Genomic DNA, 18678 nt, shown 5'->3' with positions numbered 1-18678 from the left:
GGTAAAAGAATAGAGACAGTCCTAGAAATTATCTGGAATTGATTTTTTAATAGTGAAGTAGTTAATATGTTACAAAAATAAATGGTTGGCAGTTTACTCTCACTGGCCATCAGGTAAAATAAAAACCAGTGGACCTGGACAACGATCAGAGTTCAAGGGGCTGAGGGCTCAGACCCACTGTTCTTTCCTGGCCCTCTCCACCATGAGGGGAAATGAGCAGCCCACACTGGTCTCACTTTTACTGTTTCTGCTTCTTCCCAGAGATGCCACAGCTACTGCAAAACCGTAAGCAATTCTTACTTCAGAAAATTCTGTTGTGTCCTTCCTTCCTTCCCTGTTGTCTCCTTCCTGGTTTCCTATGCAGTTATCTGTTATCAAAGAACTTGGAAGGACCAGTAAGTTGTTATGGCTCATGTAGAAGATATACTCCTGTTCTAGAGACCTCTGAGATATATAGGGAAGTAATCTTGTCAAACAGCGCCAGATAAGAATATAGAATTCCTACCAAGAAAAAAAAAGGATAAACTGTTTATCATAACGGTTCTCAATTTTTCTAATACTTCGACCCTTTAATACAGTTCTTCATGTTGTGGTGACCCCCAACCATAAAATTATTTTCATTGCTACTTCATAACTGAAATATTGCTACTGTTATGAATTGTAATGTAAATATCTGTTATGTAAGATGTATGCTATGTAATCCCTGTGAAATGGTCATTCAACCCCCTCCCCAAAGAGGTCACAACCCACAGGTTGAGAACCACTGGTTTACCGATTCATAAACACCCTGCAGTGTCCTGGTGCTGGGAAGTAACTCAGTCTCTGTTTCCCTAAGATGAGGGGCACCCAAGACAAATGGGTGAGAGACTTTGTGAGTCTCTTTGCTGAAGCCTTCAGAAAACATTTAGAGGCTGCTAGTAGATTTTAAAAAACATGTTAACAAAATTCAGACCCTTCCTGAAATATCTCACAATATGGAAAAAAAAAAGAGATATGGTGCACACAAAAAAGAGAGAAAGAAGTAAAGATAGAGAGCCTTCAGATAGAAACAGCCATTGCAAAGGCCTCTGAGAACACCCACCAAGAAAGCCTTAGACTTCATAGGACCTGATATAGGGAAGGATCTTGTCAAGTTTGACAAGGTCTTTTGAAATAGGTTGTTTTGTTTTGTTTTGTTTTGTTTTGTTTTGTTTTGTTTTGTTTTGTTTTGTTTTGTTTTGTTTTGTTTTGTTTTGTTTTGTTTTGTTTTGTTTCGAGACAGGGTTTCTCTGTGTAGCTTTGCGCCTTTCCTGGATCTCACTCTGTAGACCAGGCTGGCCTCGAACTCACAGAGATCCACCTGGCTCTGCCTCCCAAGTGCTGGGAATTAAAGGCGTGCGCCACCGCCGCCACCGCCGCCACTGCCGCCGCCGCCGCCGCCGCCGCCGCCGCCGCCGCCGCCGCCACCAACACCCGGCTTAGAAATAGGTTTTATGAGATAAAAATTTTCAGGACAGAAAGACACTTTGGAGGTGAGAAGCAATGTGAAACACACAACCTTGCAGAGGGCTACACGTTTGGGTGCCTGACGGTGAACAGCAAGGATGTGCCCGGAAAGGTGTGTTCTCCTCTTGGCAGTGTAGGGGGATGTCTGCTGATTAACCTAGCTTGGCTTGGCCTGCATCACCAGACAGTGAGGGGAAGAAGAGAGCTGAGGTTGCTTCTAAAACTGGATTGAAAAGCAATCAGCTTCTCCCCATGTGTTACATGTTAGTGTCCAGCGTTTCCTGGATGAAAGACTTGTGGTATTCGTATGGAAGCTGAGGTCACATGCAGTCGGGTTTTTAAGGCTTCCAGTGATGAACTACTAACTCGTTCATGGTTTGGAAATTTGGAGTTTCTAAATATATAATAGTTGTCACATCAGATGGTGGAGGGGGGGTGTGCCTGGCATAAATGTCTACTCACCCCAGATAGGAAACCAACAATAGACCAAAATAGTGATTCTTCCAAAGTCCAACTTGGTGAACTAATGTGTTTATTGGGGTTACCTAGAAACAAAGTGCTAAAGAGGCCCACAGAAATCCACAAAGATACCCCCACAATAGACTGCTGGCAATGGTCGAGAGACAGCCAAAACTGACCTACTCTGGTGATGGGATGGCCAAACGCCAAATAGTTGTGCCAGAAACCCCATCCAAGGACTGAGGAATCTGGATGCAGACATCCACGGCTGGGCCCCTGGTGGAGCACTGGGAGTCTAATTAGTGAGAAAGAGGAGGGTTTATATGAGTGAGAATTGTTGAAACCAAGATTGGATAAAGCACAGGGACAAATAGCCAAACGAATGGAAACACATGAACTATGAACCAAAGGCTGAGGGGCCCCCAACTGGATCAGGCCCTCTGAATAGGTGAAACAGTTGATTGACTTGATCTGTTTGGGAGGCATCTAGGCAGTGGTACCAGGTCCTGGGCTCGTTGCATGAGTTAGCTGTTTGAAACCTGGGACTTATACAGGGACGCTTGGCTCAATCTGAGAGGAGGAGACTGGACCTGCCTGGACTGAGTCTACCAGGTCGATCTCAGTCCTTGGGGGAGGCTTTGCCCTGGAGGAGGTGGGAATGGGGGGTGGCCGGGGGGGAGGGAAGGGGTTCAGGAGGGGGGGAGAACAAGGGAATCCGTGGCTGATATGTAGAACGGAATGGTATTGTAAAATAAAATAAAAGGAAAAAAAAAAGAATATGAGTCAGGGATTGCTTACAGGAGCATGAATAATTCAAAGACAACTACATAACCAAAAGTCTCCCCTCTGTCTGGATGAAAGCTGCATCCCTGGAGCTCTCTACATGACTTACAGGTAGTTCTGCTGGTAGCGGCAACTCGGCCTCCTTAGTGCTCTCCTCTCCTACTGCTTCTGTAACCATGGAGAGACCTCATCAATTCTGTTAGCCTCAGCTCCCCTGAACTCCTAAGATTTACTTCCCAAGTCTTGTGTACTTCCCTCCTCCCTCCAAGAAGGAATGTTTGTTTCAATTTGGAGGAAATTGCTACACAGCAATAACTTTTTTTCATTTTGGAGGAAATTGCTACACAACAATAACTTGAATTGATTGCCCAAGGTCTCTAATATCCTGTGGGTGAACATTTACAGAACACCAGAGAATCACATCAGTGTTTAATCTGGGGTTTTATGGTGACCTCTGGGGAACCCAATCTTGCTGAAACCGATGGCTAATGGCAATATAAAATACACTAGGAAAAATCCACAGTAATGATGTCTTTTGAATCTTTCACGGTTGATCCTCTTCTCCACAGACAATATGTGGTGCTGGTCCCATCACAGCTCTATGCAGGAGTTTCTGAAAAGGCCTGTGTCAACCTCCACCACCTGAATGAGACTGTGACACTCAACATAATTCTGGAGTATGAAACCCAGATCACAAGCCTCCTCACAGGCCAGGCGGTGGAGAAGGATTCCTTCTACTGTCGCCCTTTCACGGTCAGTGTCCTTCCTGGGATGTGTGGTACTAGTAGAGAGAGATTAATCGAGTTGAACTTTATGTTCTCATCCATCAAAAAAAAATATATCTTAAGGAAAAACTGAGTACAAAGTAAACTTAAAATTTCTTTTTATGATACTTACAAATAGATCTAACAGCGTGCTTGAAAGTTTACCAAAGCTGTAGGAAAGATTTAATTTTACCTTAAAATGAACTTCTAAGGTAAATACTATTTATACTTTTACAGATATAAGTATTGAGATTCTTTTTTAAGATTTATTTTCACTTTATGTGTCTCTGTGTATGTGCACATGAGTGCAGGTAACCACTGAGGACAGAAGAGGGCACCCTTGAGCTAGAGCTGTGGACAGTTGGGAGCCTCCTGACATGGATGTGGCACCATAATTCCTCTGCAAGAGCAGTGTGTGCTCTTAACTGCGGAGTCATCTCTCCAGCCCTTGAACACAGATTCTTAAAAGTCAAGTTACTCATGTAAGACAGATGGTTGATGCTGGCCTTGGAAGGTGGAATATGATATTATTTTTAATACCAAGACTTTGCTGTGAAAATGTAAAGACACCATCTCATTCACTGTCCTGACTGCACTGAAGAATGGTCCATTGTCTTCACCCTCAATCTCAGTGTGAATTGTTAACATCACATAACACAATCATAGTAGTCTATGGATGTAACAGGAAACTGAGTCCTTGACATTCCCATGCCAGCTCTCAAGGATTCACAAAGAGACCAGACGCCTGTAAAAGCTGAGCACTCGGGAAGTGGGCCTGAGCATACTCTTCCCACGCTTCTGTCTTGCAGATCTCAGGTTTGCCATCATCCTCAGCATTCATTACGGTGCAGATACAGGGGCCAACCCAGAACTTCACAAAGAGGAAGCCAATGCAGATAACAAAAGCAGACAGCCTAGTCTTTGTCCAGACAGACAAACCCATATACAAACCAGGACAAACAGGTATAAGGAACTAACTGAGCAAGGACAGCTGTGGGGCTACTGGTGGGTGGTATTCTTTATGACTGAACTGCAGTCATGGGGTCTCTGGTCCTGGGTTCCCACTTGGGGGCATCTCACAGAAAAAAAAATCTCTGTTTCAGTGAAATTCCGTGTTGTCTCTGTGGACATCAGTTTTCACCCATTGAATGAAACGGTGAGTCTCCTTTCAGTGGATGAATTCAAATAAGCAAACATTTAAGTCTGATTCATTTTTTTCAAAAAAACCCTGAAACTCATGAAAGAAATACCTAAATCTACCACAGGAGACTGCCCGAGAGTATCCATGCCAGAAGCATATGCAGTGGTAGCATTCAGGCAGTTCACCAACTGCATTCTTAAAGTAGATAAAGCATTCAAAATCAAGCGGGTCCTGGTGATGCATGCTTCTAATCCCAGAATATAGGAAGCTGAGTTGAAGGATCTCAAGGCCCTGGCCTGCCTGGACCACACAGTAAGATACTGTCTAAAAAATAACAACAAAAAGATATTCAGTTGAAAATGTTCTCTTAAAAGATTTCAGCCACTTCCAGGAATGCATTTTGTTTCTCTTAAGCAAATATCATTTGCGAAATAATAATATATTTATTATTCAGATCTTTCATCCATATAGGTTTCCTCAGATGTATGCTAGTCATAAAAGGAAATCTGTGACTTCTTAAGAGATTTATGTCCCACACTCAGGAGGCAGAGGCAGGTGGATCTCTGTGAGTTCCAGGACAGCCTGGTCTACAGAGCGAGTTCCAGGACAGCCAGGGCTATATGTAGAAACCTGTCTTGGAAAAACGGGGGGTGGAGGAGAGAGAGAGAGAGAGAGAGAGAGAGAGAGAGAGAGAGAGAGAGAGAGAGAGAGAGAGAGAGAGAGAGGAGAGAGAGAGAGAGAGAGAGAGAGAGAGAGAGAGAGAGAGAGAGAGAGAGAGAGAGAGAGAGAGAGATAGATTTATATCCCAAACTAAACATGTAAAAAGCTATGGATCGAACAGGGGACCTCTCCTAGTTTAGACGAGAAAAACAGAGACTTTGTTCCTCTGTGCTATAGGCTTTATCTCCTGATGTCATGATTGTCTCTGACGCCCATGAATATGTGGAACTTGATGGGTGAAAAAGAAAAGGAAGGCATGAAGTTGGGTGGGTAGAGAAGAGGGTGTGGATCTGGGAGGAGTGTGGGAGGGGTAAATATGCTCAAAACTCATGGTACAAAATTCTCAAAGAACTAATTAAAAAGGAAGATGGTATGGAACAAGGAAATAAATCATGGACAGTATGAAAAGAGAAGCAATTAAGTTCAGTAAAATCTTTAGACTGTAATTTTAAAAAGATGATCTCTTTCTAAATTCCAACACACACTCATACTATTTTTTTCTTTTCAGTTCCCTGTCATTTATATTGAGGTAAGTAACAAACTGTACATCTAAGTTAGAATGAGGGCGCCCTACAAGTCACATCAAATTTCTTTTCTCCTTTTACATGCCACCTCGACTAAACAAATTTTTGTTTTGTTTTGTTTTGTTTTTTTTACTAACTCAAGTTCTTTGGAAAAGTAAAACTTAAACAAAGGATTGCAGTTCTTTAGGGTGGTGTGATTTCATGACTCTTCAAATATAGCCAAGATAAACATATATATCAAAAAGATGTTTATTTTGACACACATAGGCAGGGTCTCCCTTCTAACCTGCTTGGCTTCCAATATCAGACAAGATCGAAGCATCTGGGATGCCATGGCTATAAGATTGATAGGATCTCACAGCTAGGGACCACACTGTCTAGTATTCAGTCTGGAATTCTTTTTAAAAGCGGGTTAACAATTTTAGCACTAATTCAACAACCACTTATTCAACTCCCAGTGATATTATTAACTGAAAAGCTGACCTCTAATCAAACTATCTGTTTCAATTGTTTACTGTAGAATCCCAAGAGGAACCGAATTTTTCAATGGCAAAATATCGATCTACTGGTAGGACTCCACCAGCTCTCTTTCCCACTGTCAGATGAGCCAGCTCTAGGTAACTACAAGGTTGTAGTGCAGAAGGACTCGGGCAAGAAAATAAATCACTCCTTTAAAGTGGATGAATACGGTAAGAATTCTCCAAGTGTCAGGCACTTAGGACAGTGGAATCTTTTAGGTTACTTTTGTGTATATATGTGAGGTGTATGCATATATGTGCATGTTGAGGGTGGTATGTTCTCACTCTGTGTGTACATATGTGGATGGTAAAAGTCAATATCAGAAAGCCAAAAAAAAAAAATCACTCTCAAAGCTCCTCAGAGCTGCTCTGACAATCACATAATAAGGTAAATGGCAAATCATTGAACATGACTAACAAGTTCTGAAGTGGGCATGGGTTAGTCAGAGCATTAAGGGAGTTGGGGTGGGGGAAGGTGAACATCTTCAGCTGCCAGAGTGGAAGATTCATGGGAGCCAGTGGAAGATTGCAAAAAGCTGTCACCTCTGATGTTTCTCCATTAAGTAGATCTACAACTAGGTGTCTGGTGGGGAACTGGGGGTGTCTGGCACAATGGCTAGCATTTGGTAAAAATGAGAGAGTGGGGAGGGAGAGAAAGGGAAAGAAGGAAGAGGAGGAGGGAGGGGAAGGAGAGAGAGAGAGAACACATTTGAACCCACTGGCCCTCTGTTCCTCCATCTAACTGTGGTCGTCTTCAGACTCAGGGACGATCCACCTGCCTTTGAAATCTTGCACAAAAACAGAGAAGAGGAGTCTGGGAAGAACAGTGCCAACTTCACCAAGTTAGCACTCTACAAACTGCTCACAGTAATGAATGACAGCATCTCTTTCCTTGTGTCGACACTGGTGTTCCTCCAGTGACTCTGTGTCATAGATTCCTCTAAGGAATCCACTGGTAATATTTATGAGGTCTCCTACCTACTCTCACCTGCTTTTTTTCTCTATTCAAAACAGTTTTACCCAAATTTGAGGTGCAAGTAAAAATGCCCAAGACCATTGCTTTCCTGGAAGAGGAATTTGTTGTATCTGCCTGCGGCGCGTGAGTTACATTGTTTTCATCTTATTGTGATGTCCGTATTCTATTTGAGAGGATGTATTCTAAATAATATTTAGAGAAACATTACTTCTCAGCACATGCAAGCGTTAGAGGAGGTATGCAAGATGGAAGCTATGGCCATGAGGCTAAACCTCACCAACCTCACAGCTAGCCTAGGGGGAGATTTTCAGGCATTGTTCAGCTGTATGGGAGACGCTTAATTAAAATTAGAATCCCTGACCCCTACGTGCAGAAATTCTAGCTACAAATCTAAGGCAAGAGTTAAGAATCCCCCACCACAACATGAGTCACAGGTCGTTCTAAAACAGCAAACTAATTCCAGCCTGGCATGATGCCCTCCCATCATACGCAGCTGAAACAAACTGGGTCATCGGGGTCTTATTAATAATACCCTGTTTTTATTTTGTAGCCACTGCTTTCCCAAATAATCTTCTCACTATTTTAAAATACTTAGAAATATAGTCTTTATAAATATTTTTTTCTCATTTTTTTTTTACCTAAAATAATTTTGGCAATCTGACAGCAGAGACAGTCAGGTTTTAATTATTATGTGGGTATGTGGATATGTGCCATGCACGTGGGCAGGTGGGGATGTGGGGATATGCCATATACATGGGCAGGTGGGGGATGTGGGGATATGCCATATACATGGGCAGGTAGGTGCCTAAGAAGGCCAGAGGTATCAGATCCACTGAGGCACTGAAGCTGGAGTTGCAGAGAGTTGTGAGGCACCCGACATGGGTGCTGGGAACAGAACTCAGGTCCTCTGGAAGGGCAGGAAGCACTCTTTTTTATGTGTAGGGGGTTTTGCCCAGAGGTATGTCAATCAATGTACATGCTTGCCTGATGCCTGCAAAAGCCAGAAAGGGGCATCAGATTCCCGGGAACTAGAGCTACAGACAGTTCTGGACCACCAGGTGGATGCTGGAAATCAAACCTGGGTGCTCTAGTAGAGCAATAGGTGCTCTTAACTGCTGAGCCATCTCTCCAGTGCACAGGACAGTCTGAATAGTAAAACCTCAACTGAAAGGAGAGAAAAGGCTGGGTGTGGTGGCCTTTAATCCCAGCACTCAGGAGACAGAGGCAGGCAGATCTCTGAGTTAACACCAGCCTGGTCTACACAGTGAGTTCCAAGCCACCCAGGGCTACATAATGAGACCCTGTCTCAAAAAAAAAAAAAACAAACAAACAAACAAAGAAAAGAAAGAAGGAAAGAGGAAGGAGGAAGGAAGGGGGAGGGAGGCAGGGAGGGAGGGGGCAGGGAAGGAGGGAGGGAGGAAGAGAATCTTAGAAAAATACTAAATCAGTATCTTTCCACTTAGAGGCATTTTCAAACGGTTCATAGGCTCCTTTGTCTTAGAACTATAGGTATACTTCCATCCCCACTTAGATGTCAGGATACAGCCTGCTGTCACAAGCTGTTCTAGAGTGTAGACACCAGGGTCATAAAACAGGTGCCTTAGGTGAATGCAATGGACCAGTGAATGGGTTGGGTGAAGAGTCATCTGTATCATTCACACTCAATGGCATTTGGAATGATCATTTTATTGTTCTAGATACACATATGGAAAGCCCGTTCCCGGTCTGGTGACAATTAGCGTGTGCAGAATGTATTCACAATACCGCTCTACCTGCCATGGCCGAAATTCACAAAGCATCTGTGAAGAATTCAGCAAACAAGTATGTATGAACTAGTTCTTACTTTCTCCTGAGCTACAGTGCTAAATGCAACACTACTAGGGATACATTTGAAATGTTGGGGTAGGGGAAGAAATGTGAGGATAGCTGATTGTGGTAGGAGCCCAGGTGGAGATGGAGCTTATGAATCTGTGATTGCATGCATTTGGCCAATTCTGTGACTTTTCTTGCCAATAGCAATCAACATGCCAAGTTCTAAAAGAATAAAGAAGTGTTCAAAGCTGGCTTTTGTCACAGAATAGGTCAGGTGTTAAGAGCTGGGATAGCGTGAGGATCCAGTAGCATGTCATTTCCAAATGGTAAAGGGAAAATAATGAACAGTGAATGAACATCTGGCCCAGAAGGAGAAGACCTAGAAAATAGCAATTAGAGGACCTATTATGTCACAGAGGAGGGTTAGTGAGAACAATTAAGGAAAACAATTGAGAGTAGAATATGTCGCATTGAGAACATTTGATGTAGTTGAGTGTGGAGGCTCACACCTGTAATCCTAATAATTGAGAATCAATGGCAAGAACAGGAGTTCAAGGTCAACTTTGGCTATATAATGAAGTCGAAGCCAGTGTGGGCTGAAAGAGTATCTCTCTCAAAAAATACTGGTGGGCCTAGAGAGATGGCTCAGTGGTTAAGAGCACTGGCTGCTCTTGCTGAGGATCTAGGTTCAATTCCCAACACCCACATGGCAACTCACGACTGTAAGTCTGTAACTCTCATTCCAGGAGTATCCAACACCCTCTTCTGAAAATGTCCTGACAAAACCCACTACCATATACAATAAATATCTACTAGTATATATAAATATATTATATTAAAAAACACACATCCTATAGTCAATGTTGAGCTACAGGTAGCTATGGAAGCCTCTTAGAAAATGTTATGCCTGAGATGAGTTTTGAGAAGCAAGGACTGTTGGCCAAGAGAAGAATGGAGAGTAGAATATTATCATTTGAGGAGCAACATATGCAAAGAGCTATAATTACAAAATATGATGGCACACTTGGAAACTCTAGGACAGTTGATGTAGTAGAAAGAGGATCCATTTTTGGAAGAGAGGGGAGGCAAAGGCTGGCTATAAATAACCCAGAGATTAACAAACCATTCATCCTTGGAGTTGGGAAAGGATACACATCAAATTGTTGTGGAATATTAGTTTAAGATGTGTTACATTCATTTGTGCCGTGGAATATTTGTTTAATGATGCAAAGATACGTTGCATTCTTTTATGTTGCATTTGTTTAACTCTGTAAAGCTGTGTTACTTTGCCTGCCTAAAACACCTAATAAAGAGCTGATGTCCAATAGCCAGGCAGGAGAAAGAAATAGGTGGGGCTGGTGGGCAGAGGGAATAAATAGGAGGAAAAATCTAGGGAAGAGAGGAGGAAGGAGTGAAAAAAGGAGAGGAGAACACCAGGGATCAACCACACAGCCACACAGCCACACAGCCACACAGCCACACAGCCACACAGCCACACAGCCAGACATGGAGTAAGAAGAAAAAAAAGATATATAGAATAAAGAAAGGTTAAAAGCCCAGATGCAAAACATAGTTAAAGAGAAGTGGGATAATTTAAGTTAAATTAGAAAAGCTCGCTGGAAACAAGCCAAGCTAAGGCCAGGCATTCATAAGTAAGAATAAGTCTCCCTGTGTTTACTTGGGAGCTGGGTGGTGGGCCCCCAGAGTAAAAAAGCCAACTCTGCCAAATAGGTATGTGAATGCTCAAAGTGTTTTTGTAAACTTATAACTGGCATTTTGATGACAAATCAGAGAACTTGGGAACTCTCTCCCCTTCTCTTCAGGCAGATGATAAAGGATGTTTCAGACAAGTTATAAAAACCAAAGTATTTCAGCCAAGACAGAAGGGCTATGTCATGACATTAGAAGTGGAAGCCAAAGTCAAAGAGGAGGGAACAGGTCTGTATGGCTCTTAATAAATTTCAATTAAGTGGGAAAGTATCAGACTTCCGTTCCTTTTGGAATACTTTATAGATTCTGCATATTATGAAAATAACAGGTCACTGATCTCATAAATTTAATATATGTGTGTTTGTGTGCATGTGTAGAGCTGTGATCTAATTCCCATAAGGAATGTGGAATGTAAGGGAAAAGTGGATCTGAAGAGAAGTAGTTAATTCTAATGCAGACAGAAGGGGGCTCTTAAGGTCGAATTTGATGAACTTTGTGGAGGATGAGCAACATTTTAAAAGATTAACAATGAGCAGGAAAGCACACCAGCACACTCGTTCTCAGAATGGAAGGAATTGAGCCAGACAATGAGGAGCTTATACTTGGTTCTGAAAATCATGGCTAGCTTCAGATATATTTGATAATGGCCTAAATAAACTGATTTTTTAAAATAAGGCTAACAGAAGATACAGGATAAATGCAAACATATTGGATGCAATGCCTCCTAAAATTATTCAGAGATTACTGTAGCATCCTGTAATAATGGAAGAGAGCTGAGGTGGAGGTAGAAGTTGAGTTTGGGATACACAAAACTGAATTCTCTCTCTCTCTCTCTCTCTCTCTCTCTCTCTCTCTCTCTCTCTCTCTCTTTCAGGAATGGAACTATCTGGTTATGGATCTTGTGAAATAACAAATACCTTAAGCAAACTGACATTTACTAAAGTGGATACACATTACAGGCCTGGACTACCTTTCTTTGGGCAGGTAAAATATTTTCCCCCATAATCACACTTAGGGGCATGAAATATTCCTATGTGCATACATTTGCGTGGTGGTGGCGGTGGTACATATAAATGTGTATACATCTTTACATGAGTGTAGGCATACATGCATTATGTGGATACAGGTGTGCTTGTCATGTACATGTAGGAGGCTCAAGGTTAACGTCAGGAGTCTTCCTCAGGCCTTCCCCATCTTATTCATTGAGGCAGGGTCTCTCACTTGAACTCAAAACTTGACAATTCTGACAACTCTAGCTAGCCAACCGACTTCAGGCATCTGCTCTCTCAACAGCCCAGGCTCTGGAATCATAGGCAGGCTGTCATGTCACTCAGCATTTATGCAGTGCTGAGAATCTGAACCCTCATGCATGCTTAAGAAGCATTTCATCCACTGAGCCATCTCCCCAACCCAGGCGTAAGACTTCTAAGAAAAAAAAAATTTTGATTGCAAAATCAAAATATATTACAACAATTATTTAGAATTAAGAAATTGTAACATTTCACATTTCTCATAGATAGTGAAATGTTGGAAAACAAAGCAAAAAAAAATTTTTTTGTTTTTGGGTTTTTTTTTTTTTTTTTTTTTTTTTGGTTTTTCAAGACAGGGTTTCTCTGTGTAGCTTTGGAGCCTGTCCTGGAACTCACTCTGTAGACCAGGCTGGCCTCAAACTCATAGAGATCTGCCTGCCTCTTCCTCCCAAGTGCTAGGATTAAAGGCATGCGTCACCACAGCCCAGCTAACAAAGCAAATTTTTAAACAACTTCTAAACAACCTTTCACAAATCTATAATACATTTTTTTCTGTGTTGTATGGCTGTGTTCTCTTTGATTCCTTCTTTATAAAGGAGGATGTTCTAATGCAGTTTCCCACAGAAATAATTTTCAAAAAGTAATTGTGTTAGTCAGCTTCCCATTACTATAACAGGATACCTGAGACTATTAACTTCTAAAAGTAGAAAGTTTATTTGGGCCCAGAATCTTGGAAGTCTCAGTCCATTATGAGTTGTGTCTGTGGTGGCACCACCCATTACAGTGGAAGTATAAAGAAAGACAAATTCTCCCTCTCATGACAGAGAGAGAGAGAGAGAGAGAGAGAGAGAGAGAGAGAGAGAGAGAGAGAGAGAGAGAGAGCCAAGATCCCAGCCTCCTTTGACAACGAACTCCCAATGACCCAAGGACTTCAAACCCAGCCCCTCCTACCTATAGCACTACACTGGGGTTCAAGACTTCAGGAGACATTTAACATCCAAAAGATATCAACAATCTTTTGTCTAGATGATGAAATTTTTAATTACTGAAAACTGTTAAAGACTTCTTCTTCAGTGCTAAAGCAATGTTTTGTCACAGCAAGGTTGGTAGACATTAGGACAGATAACACAATTGCGTAAACTGCTGGTTTCCTTTTATATAAAATAGCTAAGGTTTTAGGCATTTCTCAAATTTGCCTTCACAGCAAATAAAATTTGGACTAGGTTTATGAGCAATTTCCTCATTTATGTTTTGAATTTTATAGCTGGATTTGACTTTTACACTCTCTTCATTCATTTTAATATTTCATATCAAGTTGGAAAAGACACTGATAAGCATATTGTGGTTGGCAAGGCCATCAAAGCTAGAGAGTAAATCATGAGAAAACTGAAACATGTGAGTTCTCTAGAAATTCAAGATAGGAAGGAGGATGGTAGCCGACCAGCTGGGGGAAGTTAGAGCAGGAACTCAAGGCAGGAACCTGGAGGTAAGAACAGAAGCAGAGGCTGTGGAGGAATGCTGCTCACTGGCTTGCTCCTTATGGTTTGGTCGGTTTACCTTTTTATGCAACCCAGGACCACCTGTCCAGGGGTGGGCCCACTCACAATGGACCAGACCCTCCCACATCATCAGTAAAGAAAATGAACCACAGACTTGCCCACAGGCCAAACCGGTCAGAGCCATTTTCTCAGTTCAGGTTGCCTCTCCTAAAAGGACTCTAGCTTGTGTCACACTGACATAAAACTAACCAGCACATGGAGTTGGGGAGATGGCTCAGTGGTCTTCCTGAGGACCTGAGTTCAATTCCCAGCACCCACATAAGGTAGATTACAACTATCTGTAACCCCAGCCCCAGGGGGATCTGACACCTCTGACCTCTGAGAACTTGCATTTATGTACATATAACCCCACACACACACATACACATAATTAAAATAATTTCAAAAAATAAATCTAAAAACAAAAAAACTAACCAGTACAAACCCTATCTTATTTTTTTAAAAAAAAATAAGCTATGATGAATAGGTTCATTAACTAGATATAATCATTCTACATTACATGAAGTTATCAAGACTCAACATCGCATTGCACTCTAAAATTGTACAGCATTATTGTTTTTCAATTAAAAATAATAAAATAAGGGGCCGGAGAGATATCTCAGTGGCTAAGAACACTAACTGCACTTTGAGAGGACCCAGGTCAATCTCCAGCCCCCACATGGCAACTCACAGCTACTATAAACTCAAGGAATCTGATGCCCTCTTCTGAATTCTGAGGGCACTAGGCACACACATGGCACACAGACATCCATGCAGACCAAACACCCATACACATAAAATAAAATGTAAATAAAATCAACTAAAAAATAAAATAAAAATAAACTATCAGTTTTCGATATCATGAGGAATATTTAAAAGAAACATCACAGTTTAAGACTCAGAAAGTGTCTCATTTGCAGATGCAAAGATCTTCAGTAAAGGACAGGGACAGAGCAAGAGACAAAGACATAAACAGAACCGACTGGAAAGATGGGGTGGCTAGCTTGCCTTTGTAACCAGCTATTGCTTTCCTGTTTCTAGCTTCTTCTTGTTGACGAGAAGGATCAGCCAATGCCCAACAAAAACATATCTGTCCGAGTGGATCAAGCTAGGTACCAGTTCACGTTTACTACTGATGAGCATGGCTTGGTCAACATTGTCATTGACACTTCCAACTTCACATCTTCATCCATAGGTTTCTTGGTAAGTGGAAATAGAAATGTGAAGCTGAGAAGGCTTATGTCACTACACAACTTAAGGATGTGTGAGAGGTACATGAACTCTAGGGACAAGAAAATGTGATAGGAACTAATACAAACTGAGCAATGTGGGAACTTCAATCATGAAGGCCAGAAAGTTCTGTGTTAGGGACACTTACAGTATAGTCTGCCTTCAGGAACACTGGAAAGATCACCCTTGTATTGGCTTGAAGTTTTTAATATTTTCATAGTTCTATTACCAGTTGGATTGTCCCTGATTCCTTTAGCATAATAGAATTTTTGTTTGTGCTTGAACAGTCAAATAATCTTAAGCAATAAAACCATAAGAAGACACAGCAGTAGCCACCTACACAAGACTTCTACACAACAGGGCCTATCAACACTTCATAATAGATGGGGGAGCAGCTCATAAGGCCCCACCCTGCTGGAGGAGCTGATTGTTAAAGGTTTCAGGGGGAGGGGAACCATATTCCTCAGTGAAGTAGCCATTGGTGCATTACCCCCACTCAATCAAATAACCCCCAAATGGGTCACACACAAAAAATTCACAAAAATAGGAGAGAGGCTCGGGAAGAAGAGACTTAGTGGGATGGCTAATGGGATAAGAAAGAATAAGATGGAGGACTTGATCAAAGAGTATATGCATAAAATTATAAAAGAATAAATAAGTAAAGGAAAATAATTGCTCTGACATGCAAATAATGAAATAAATCTATACAGAAAAAAATATACATGAGCCTTGCAAACATAGTGAGCATTCCTTCCTTCCTCCCTCCTTCCCTCCCTTTCTCTCTCCCTCGCTCCCTCCCTTCTTCCTTTCTTTCTTTCTTTTTGGGAGAGGGGGTTTCAAGACAACCCTGGCTGTCCTGGAACTCTCACTCTGTAGCCCAGGCTGGCCTCAAGCTCATGGAGATCCACCTGCCTCTGCCTCCTGATTGCTGGGATTAAAGGTGTGCACCACCACTGCCCGGCTCAGGGTGAGTATTTCTTACTCCCAGCACTCAGGAGACAGAAGTAAGAAGACTGTGTGTATTAAAGCCAACCTGAGATACAAAAGCTTAAATAATCCTTTTTTATGTTAACGTGTAATTTTTTTATTTTTTTTTAATGCCGAATGCCGTTTATTGAAGGAGGGAAGAGGTCTTAAATATAGGCTTACAGCACAATAGGAGAACCCTGGAGGGCAGAAGCTACAGATGTTTTACAATCTTGCATCTAAGTTGTTAACATCCATTATGCAGGATACATAGACAAGGAACTTCCCTTAAGCATTCAGGAGGGTAAAACCGGGAGGGAATTAGCTTAGGGAGGATATCAAGGTCAAGGTCAGCAAGCTTAAATAATCTTAAGAGGGAGGTGGGAAAACAGTTATTGAACAGCCTTTTTACAGAAAGATAGCATATAGGTAGGTAGGTAGGTAGGTAGATGGATGGATGGATGGATGGATGGATGGATGGATGGATGGATGGATGGATGAATGGATAGATGATAGATAGATAGATAGATAGATAGATAGATAGATAGATAGATAAATTGATTGATTGATTGATAGAAGATAGATAGATGATAGATGATAGATAGATAGATAGATAGATAGATAGATAGATAGATAGATAGATAGATAGATAGATAGATAGATAGATAGATAGGTAGGTAGATAGGTAGGTAGACAGATAGATGGACACTAAATACAAATGTGTAACTTGTTTTTCCTCTAGGCCGTCTATAAGGAAAACAATATGTGTTATGATAACCGGTGGCTTGACGAATTTCACACACAAGCACATCACTCTGCAAATCGTATCTTTTCCCCAAGCAAGAGTTATGTTCAACTTGAACTTGTTTTTGGTACTTTGGCCTGTGGGCAAGCTCAGGAGATTCGGACACACTACATCTTGAACAGAGATATCCTGGGGGATGAAAAAGACTTAACCTTTTACTATCTGGTAAGGATGAGAGTCGCTGCATCTCTTCCTAATTGTATAGACTACAAATTTACTAGGTTCCTCTCAGAATAACAGGTTTTATAGAACATCACTGTTAATATTGAAGTTTTTGTTTTTTATATGGGAAGATAAACTGCTTCCTATGAAATTATTTATGCTTTAGCTCATCATTTGTCCTGTTCACCACTGAAATATTGACTCTAACATTTCTTTATTTCTATGAAAAAGTAACAAATTTACAATAGTTATAATTTCCATTTCATCCTTTCATGGTTCTGGGATCTTGGATAGTTTACTAGACTTCATCCTCAAAAATGAGTATCAGTTATCTCACCTGAACACTGGAAACAGTAGTCCACATAATTATTATACAAATTGAATTATTCAAATTACTTTATTTCAAAGTCAGGCACACAGAGAATGAGCTTTGTTTATATTAAAATAAAATGCTTTTTGTTTATTTTAAAATAAGAGTACAAACAGAGGATACTCATATTTTACATTTGTCTCCACTGTATACCTCACATACAGTAGGTGCTAAAAATAGATACATATCTACTTTTCACACATTCCTAGGAATAGTAAATACTGAACAAAATAAAACTCAAAATTATACGCTTGTTATTCAAAACATCTATATGTACATATAGGAAATGGCAGGAGCAAAAAATAGTGATAAAAATAACTTCTGAGTTGCATTAACATGTAGTTATATACCATGAGTCTGTTGAAGATGGATAGACAGAACTTCCAATGGTAATGAGTGAGTTTCCTTCTGCCTTTAGATCAAAGCAAGGGGAAGCATCTTCAGCTCAGGAAGCCACGTGTTGTCACTTGAACAAGGAGGTAATCTTCCCCTTTCTGATGTTCTCTCATCTGGCCAAACCCTCAACCACCGGGCAAGCTAGAGCCTCTCTCACATTACAGGAAGTGCATGGCAGCTCACATATGCTGCACAGACATGCATGAAGGCAAAACACTCATACACATAAAATAAAATATAAAAACCTTTAGAAACAGAGCCATAGACTAAATGGGTTTTCCTACTTAAGTGGGGACAGAATTAAAGCTGTACCTGTGAAATATCATTTGTTCAGCATGTATTTACCAAGCACCACTCTGTGCAAAGTGGTAAAAATGCAAATCCTTCTTACTGATCCAAACATAAATTCTTAACAATTCTAAGAACTGTTCTGATACAAAATTGAGACTCCACTCCTAATCCATAATCTTGAATCTTCTTCATTCTCCAGCCAAAGGGGTGTTTTCCTTCCCAATTCAAGTGGAGCCAGGCATGGCTCCCGTGGCTCAGCTGCTCATTTATGCGATTTTGCCTGATGGGGAAATTGTCGTCGATACTCAGAAACTCCAAATCGAAAACTGCTTTGCCAATAAGGTGGGTGGTTATGCCTAAGCCTGATCCTTTTGTTCTATCCTTTATAAGTGTGGGCAATAAATAGTAATATCTATTTTAATTTTTTTTTTTTTTTGAGATAGGGCCTCTCGATGTAGCCCTAGATGTCCAGGAACTTACTAGGTAGATCAGGTTGACCTTGAACTCACAGATATCCACCTGCCTCTGCCTTCCAAGTGTGGGATTAAAATGGCTTAATATCTACTTTAAAGCCATCATGGGGGGCTCTTAAACTCCCCCCCCCAGGAATCTCTCAAGTTAGTAAGAGAAATCACACCTTAACTGTCTAGTGGCACTGTCCAAAGCAGGTGGCCACAGGCAGAATTTTTTTTATTTAAAAGACTCAAGTGAATTTCAAAAATCTATTTTACAGCAAACTTTAAAAATATGTATATGTGTGCATATATATATTGTTGTT

General features: G+C 41.1%; 1 protein-coding gene across 2 annotated transcripts in view; it reads left to right on the top strand.

The window, feature by feature from the left end:
- LOC102922186 (pregnancy zone protein-like) overlaps positions 1-18678 on the top strand; it is a 41313-nt gene continuing 22635 nt past the window's right edge. Inside the window, exons 1-14 of one of the 2 annotated variants that reach the window (XM_006987854.4) lie at positions 1-285; positions 3297-3480; positions 4301-4454; positions 4595-4647; positions 5861-5881; positions 6397-6565; positions 7409-7493; positions 9068-9191; positions 11006-11120; positions 11767-11876; positions 14722-14883; positions 16619-16846; positions 17632-17692; positions 18100-18242. In XM_006987854.4, the coding sequence (XP_006987916.1) occupies positions 203-285; positions 3297-3480; positions 4301-4454; positions 4595-4647; positions 5861-5881; positions 6397-6565; positions 7409-7493; positions 9068-9191; positions 11006-11120; positions 11767-11876; positions 14722-14883; positions 16619-16846; positions 17632-17692; positions 18100-18242 (1692 nt within the window). In that variant the 5' untranslated portion in view covers positions 1-202. The remainder of the gene's footprint in view (positions 286-3296; positions 3481-4300; positions 4455-4594; positions 4648-5860; positions 5882-6396; positions 6566-7408; positions 7494-9067; positions 9192-11005; positions 11121-11766; positions 11877-14721; positions 14884-16618; positions 16847-17631; positions 17693-18099; positions 18243-18678) is intronic. The other variant, XM_076568049.1, reaches the window with a different exon arrangement.

This window comes from Peromyscus maniculatus, chromosome 3 (assembly GCF_049852395.1).
Source record: "Peromyscus maniculatus bairdii isolate BWxNUB_F1_BW_parent chromosome 3, HU_Pman_BW_mat_3.1, whole genome shotgun sequence".
Classification (NCBI taxonomy): Eukaryota; Metazoa; Chordata; class Mammalia; order Rodentia; family Cricetidae; genus Peromyscus; species Peromyscus maniculatus.
Note: the sequence above shows the minus strand (reverse complement) of the source record. Positions and strands in the feature narration are given on the sequence as shown.